Source organism: Sinocyclocheilus grahami, unplaced genomic scaffold, assembly GCF_001515645.1.
Source record: "Sinocyclocheilus grahami isolate Dianchi unplaced genomic scaffold, SAMN03320097.WGS_v1.1 scaffold132.1, whole genome shotgun sequence".
NCBI classification, from domain to species: Eukaryota; Metazoa; Chordata; class Actinopteri; order Cypriniformes; family Cyprinidae; genus Sinocyclocheilus; species Sinocyclocheilus grahami.
In genome coordinates, this window is record NW_015505311.1 from 557661 (window position 1) to 563660 (window position 6000).

Consider the following 6000-nt stretch of genomic DNA (forward strand, 5'->3'; position numbering starts at 1 on the left):
GAATTATTGTCAAGGATGTAGTTTTTGTTTGATCTTTTTGTGCCTGAAGCTAAAAATAGCTATGTATACCACTTAATGCAATGAAAATCCTATTCAACCTCAACTGTGAACCAGTACCATTATCACTTTCTTGCCTCAGCTAAATAGTGTAGTAAACCTCCTCAACACTAGACTGCTGTAGTGAGTCGTTCACAAACGGAACATCTTGTGATCAGACGAGAATACAACAGCGCAGCGCTCAAAGCGGTATGTTCACTTTTACAAATAAAACGTTGTTTATGAAGGTATTTAGCAAGACCGCATTTGTTTAGAAACACGTACTGCAGATTTATAACCCATATATTTGTATTCTGTGCTTTTGACACAAAGTAGCCGTGTGTCGCATGAGAGTGCGGAAGGGCCTGTGTTCCTCGATCCCGCTTTTATAGCCCAAAACATGAACTTATTCGCAAATAAATGATTGCAGTTTAATAAAACGTGATTAATAGTTAAGTAATGATAGAATAATCACCGTTAGCTGGTGTGTAACGGAAGGATGGGCCTGTGCGTATTCATGCGAAAGGCCCTAATCGTGTGGTTGAGTAACGTTAACATAATGGGCTTTTTAAGCATCATACGCCTATATAACGTTAGATTTAAAAAAAAAACCTCCCAATGCGTCTATAATGCAGTAGCTCGAACTATTAAAGGCAGCTATGATGTGCAAAAATATTAAAATCAAAGAAACGTATGATACCTGGCGTCAAATGTTCGACCGAAAGTGCGTACGATGGCCGAAAATGATAAAATGGTTCCTAAAATGTTAGATTCGTACGTTCGAGCGCACTTCTCATGATCAAAGTGTTCGAATTGAAAATTCAAACGTGCCTCTGATTCCCGGAAATGTTAGCACGCGCCTGTGACGCTCCATATGTGTTTTATTTGAATATTCCGTTGTGCCTATCATGGTCTAAATAATCTCCAAAAATGCAGTCGTTTAAGAAGGTTTTTAGACCCATCCAGTATGTAGTGCATCTGTCCTCTGCTGTTTTCTAATCTTCTCTTGTTCTGTACTTTATTTCAGGTCACTCCAAAAATAAAAATAAAAACATGTCTGAACCACGAGCCTTCAAGAATCCCTATCCAGATTTCACTGGGCCTGGATGTGCACAAGACCTGTTTGACATGCAGGGAAATGTGAGCGATTCCAATATGTGGCATGGTACCTCTGTAGTTTATTATAAGATTTAGGGGTGCTACGATCGGGATTTTTGAGGCCGATCACAGAAAGCAGTATCTACCGATACCGATCTTTTTAAAGCCGCCTTTTTATCATTTATAACTATTTATAGTGATACTCCAATCAGGATTTTTAGACATTTATTCAGGGCCTGAATTTCATTTTTGATAATGGGGGAAATTCCCTTCTTAGGTGACTCTTGTGAGAGGAGAAGCTTTCACACAGGAGTCCGCTACTGATCCGTGGCTGCTAATAATATGCATTTATGGTGTAATTACTAAATTTTTGTGTCAAACCATGTTCATATATTTACTGCAAACAATGCGCTGTTACTTTAATTCAGCGCTTGCAGCGCAGCAATAGACTCGGTGTGGAAACGATTGCTGCACTGCTGCAGACACACCGCTCCTGAATGCACTGCCGGACAACAACCATGTGCAGCCGTATGCAGTGAACACTTTAATCCGTTACATAAGCGCGGAAAAAATACGCACCACGTATGCACTGCAAATGGAGTAATGTGGCGCAGCAATAGACTCGGTGTGGAAACGATCGCTGCACTGCTGCAGACGCACCGCTCCTGAATGCACTGCCGGACAACAACCATGTGCAGCCGTATGCAGTGAACACTTTAATCCGTTACATAAGCGCGGAAAAAATACGCACCACGTATGCACTGCAAATGGAGTAATGTGTACCTGGCGTTATGTGTGTGCGCTGCGAGTGTGCATGAGCGTACATTCTCCAGGAGAGCGTGCGAGCTCTGAATTGTTAAACACTGGCAATAATTAAAAAGAAATGCAATTTATAAATGTTAGTAACGATGTGAAACTGCCTCGACTGCAAGTGACAATTCCTGTGTCAACTGTGCAGCTCGCTTATAGACAGGCGCGATGTGTGGTGATTTGAAGCCATTTGCGTATTTTGAGAGAGAAAGAGAGTGAGAGAGCGCGTGCGGTGATTCGCTCACGTTGTTTGTGAAATTACATCTCGAAATTACACAAGGTTTTCAAATTACTTTATAAGTTAATGAAATTATAATAATTTCACCTGCGCCGGACAGAAACTGAGACGGTGCCGCTGCATGTCGTGCCAAACCTCTCACAGCTTGAGGTCGTTTTTTTTTTTTTTTTAGATCGGCCTTTTAGAGACCGCCGATCAATCATCCCAACGTGATTATCGGCCGATAGTGATCGGTAGCCGATCAATCAGAGCACCCCTAATAAGATTAGAAATTATTGGAGTACCATAGTATTTGAATATAATAAGCATTTGTTACCTTCACTGAATTACTTTTATACACTGCATACCCTCTTTCTATGCCTGTATTCATTATTATGTCTTGTTTACAAATCGTATTTTTGCACTGTGCAGTTGACCCAGCATTTTGCCAGCCGTATAAGCAGTAAGATCAGTGAGCTTCTGGCGGTTATGGAGAACGGACTGAAGAACGCTGACCCCAGAGACTGTACTGGCTACACTGGCTGGGCAGGTGAGATCACACTTACAGATGTATTAAAACTAAATTATTATTACATATTCAGTGAAACTGTACATGGCAAAGCATCATTAAAATCAGCCTCTTTATATGGGTTCGCTAAGGATAATTCACCCAAAAACGAAAATTCTGTTATCATTTCGTTTCAAACCTGTATGCATTTTTTTTTTCTTCTGCTGAACACAAAAGAAGATACTTTGAAGAATGTTGATAACCAAATAGTATCAGTTCCCAGTGACTTGTATTTTTTTGTCCATAAAATGGAAGTTAATGGGAACCAAAACTGTTTAGTTACCTAGTATCTTCTTTTGTGTTTAGCAAAAGAAAGTCATACAGGTTTAGAATGGCTTGAGAGAGAGTTAATGATGACTGAATTAAAATTTTTGAGTGGATGCACAGTATAATTTTGTGCAGTATGTTGAAATATGATTATTATTAGGGCTGGGCAAAAAAAATAAATTTTTCGATTAATTGTTTTTTAAAATGACGTCGATTCGATATCAGCCATACGCGTGATTCGCAATGCTCAGGTGAAATGCTATAGTAATACTATAAATCTGAGGAAGAATTTGATATCACGCATAGGCGCCATGATTTCCGCAATGAATATATAGCGGATGGCGCGGTGCACTGTTTTGTTTACACATACTAAAGCGCGGATGACGCTTGTGGTGTTTTCAGCTTCTGCCATCTCACTATGATGATATGAACACGAATGTCATCTCCAGCTGCTCTGAGAGTCACTTCATTAACATTTTACCATTTCATTTGAGAAATCTACCGTCATATCACATACACAGCAGCTGCAAGTTCTTCACGGCAACCCGTCAAAATAAAAGTTTAGTTTAACGTTAAGAAACTGTCAGAATATATTACTATTTAGCAGTCTTAAGAATCAATGCTACTAGTGCTAATAAATATTAATAAATATTTATTTTTAAAGGAATAATCACATCTGTTTTCTTTTTCATTTTAACAGTAAACCTCTGTTGTGCAGCACTTTGTTTGCCAAAAAATAAAAGGGTTTAATTTTCATTTGATTAGGATAAATTAAATTAATGTTTTATGCCTTCATCTGATTACCAGAAAAATTAAGAACATTTTATAGGGCTCTATTATTGTTTAAAAAAGGACCTATACTGAAAAAAATGTATAGGTTGAAAATACAGGCATGTGGTTCTTAATTTCTTTTTATTAATTCACCATTTGTAAACTGATGTTTACTGTTCATTTTTTAGAAATATCAATAGCATTTGTATAAAAACTATATTCACTGAATGTAATCAAAAAATTGAGAATCGAATCGAGAGCTTGTGAATCGAAATCGAATCGAATCGGGACATCTGAATCAATACCCAGCCCTAACTATTATTACATTTAGATTATTTTATTAATATTCATTAACTTCTCATGTTCATGGTTTTCTATCATAAAGCTACTTGGGCCACAATGCTAAGTTTCTCCTCCCCGTACTGTAGGCATTGCCCTGCTTTACCTGCATCTCCACAGTGTGTTTGGAGACTCCTCTCTTCTCCTGAAGGCTCTGGACTATGTCAGCTACAGTCTGAGGAGTTTAACTCAGCGCTGGGTGACCTTCCTGTGTGGGGATGCAGGGCCGCTGGCTGTAGCAGCGGTGGTCTATCATCGACTCCAGAAACCTCATGAGGCTGAGGAGTGTGTGAACAGGTCTGATGTTGTTTAACCCTACTCTACCTCCATTTTTGTTGGATCAGTGACATCACTCTTCAAATGATAATTATACATCTAAATATATAATCATATTAAAAATTTATTATTTTTGTCTGCTTCCAAGTTATTCAAAGTTATATTAAAGCTGTATTTCATAGCACAGGTTGTTGCTGGGATCCTCTTCCACTCCTCCATAATGACATCACGGAGCTGCTGGATGTTAGACACATGGCACTTCTCCACCTTCCGCTTGAGGATGCCCCACAGGTGTTCAATAGGGTTCAGGTCTGGAGACATACTTGACCACTCCATCACCTTCAGCTTTCTCAGCAAGGCAGTTGTCATCTTGGCGGTGTGTTTGGGGTCGTTATTATGTTGGAAAACTGCCGTTCGGCCCAGTTTCTGAAGGGAGGGCATCATGTTCTGCTTCAGAATGTCACAGTACATGCTGGTATCCAAGTTTCCCTCAATGAACCGCAGCTCCCCAGTACCAGCAGCTCTCATGCAGCCCAGACCATGACACTCCCACCACCATGCTTGACTGTAGGCAAGACACACTTGTCTTTGTACTCCTCACCTGGTTGCCGCCACGCATGCTGGACACCATCTGAGCCAAACAAGTTTTTCTTAGTCTCATCAGACCACAGGACATGGTTCCAGTAATTCATGCTCTTGGACAGGTTGTGTTCAGCAAACTGTTTGCGGGCTTTCTTGTGAGCCAGCTTTAGAAGAGGCTTCCTTCTGGGACGAAGGCCATGCAAACCGACTTGTTGCAGTGGTTTGAGCACTGACAAGCTGACCTCCCGCTTCTGCAACCTCTAAAGCAATGCTGGCAGCACTCATGTGTCTCTTTTTTGAAGCCAGCTTCTATACCTGATGCACAGCACGAGGACTCAACTTCTTTGATCGACCCTTGCAAGGCCTGTTCTGAGTGGAACTCATCTTAGAAAACCTCTGTATGACTCTGGCCACTGTACTGCAACTCAGTTTAAGGGTGTTACAGATCTTCTTATATCCTAGGCCATCTTTGTGGAGAGCAACTATTCTAATTCTCAAATCCTCAGGGAGTTCTTTGCCATGAGGTGCCATGTTGAACATCCAGTGGTCAGTATGAGAGAATTGTACTCAAAGCACCAAAAGTGAGTACACCACTAAGTGAAAATGTCCAAATTGGGCCCAATTAGCCATTTTCTCTCCCCGGTGTCATGTGACTCATTAGTGTTACAAGGTCTCAGGTGTGAATGGGGAGCAGGTGTGTTAAATTTAGTGTTATCGCTCTCACTCTCTCATACTGGTCGCTGGAAGTTCAACATGGCACCTCATGGCAAAGAACTCTCTGAGGATCTGAAAAAAAGAATTGTTGCTCTAAATAAAGATGGCGTAGGCTATAAGAAGATTGCCAAGACCCTGAAACTGAGCTGCAGCACGGTGGCCAAGACCATACAGCGGTTTAACAGGACAGGTTCAACTCAGAATAGGCCTCGCCATAGTCGACCAAAGAAGTTGAGATCTGTGCTCAGCATCATATCCAGAGGTTGTGTTTGGGAAATAGACGTATGAGTGCTGCCAGCATTGCTGCAGAGGTTAAAGGGGT

At 40.8% G+C, this 6000-nt stretch overlaps 1 protein-coding gene across 2 annotated transcripts in view; it reads left to right on the forward strand.

Moving 5' to 3' along the window:
• Positions 1–178: 178 nt before the first annotated feature.
• LOC107590692 (lanC-like protein 1) overlaps positions 179–6000 on the forward strand; it is a 10146-nt gene continuing 4324 nt past the window's right edge. For both annotated transcript variants that reach the window (XM_016279594.1, XM_016279593.1), the window contains exons 1-4: positions 179–246; positions 1064–1176; positions 2594–2711; positions 4196–4403. In XM_016279594.1, coding sequence (XP_016135080.1) covers positions 1090–1176; positions 2594–2711; positions 4196–4403 — 413 coding nt within the window. In that variant the 5' untranslated portion in view covers positions 179–246; positions 1064–1089. The remainder of the gene's footprint in view (positions 247–1063; positions 1177–2593; positions 2712–4195; positions 4404–6000) is intronic.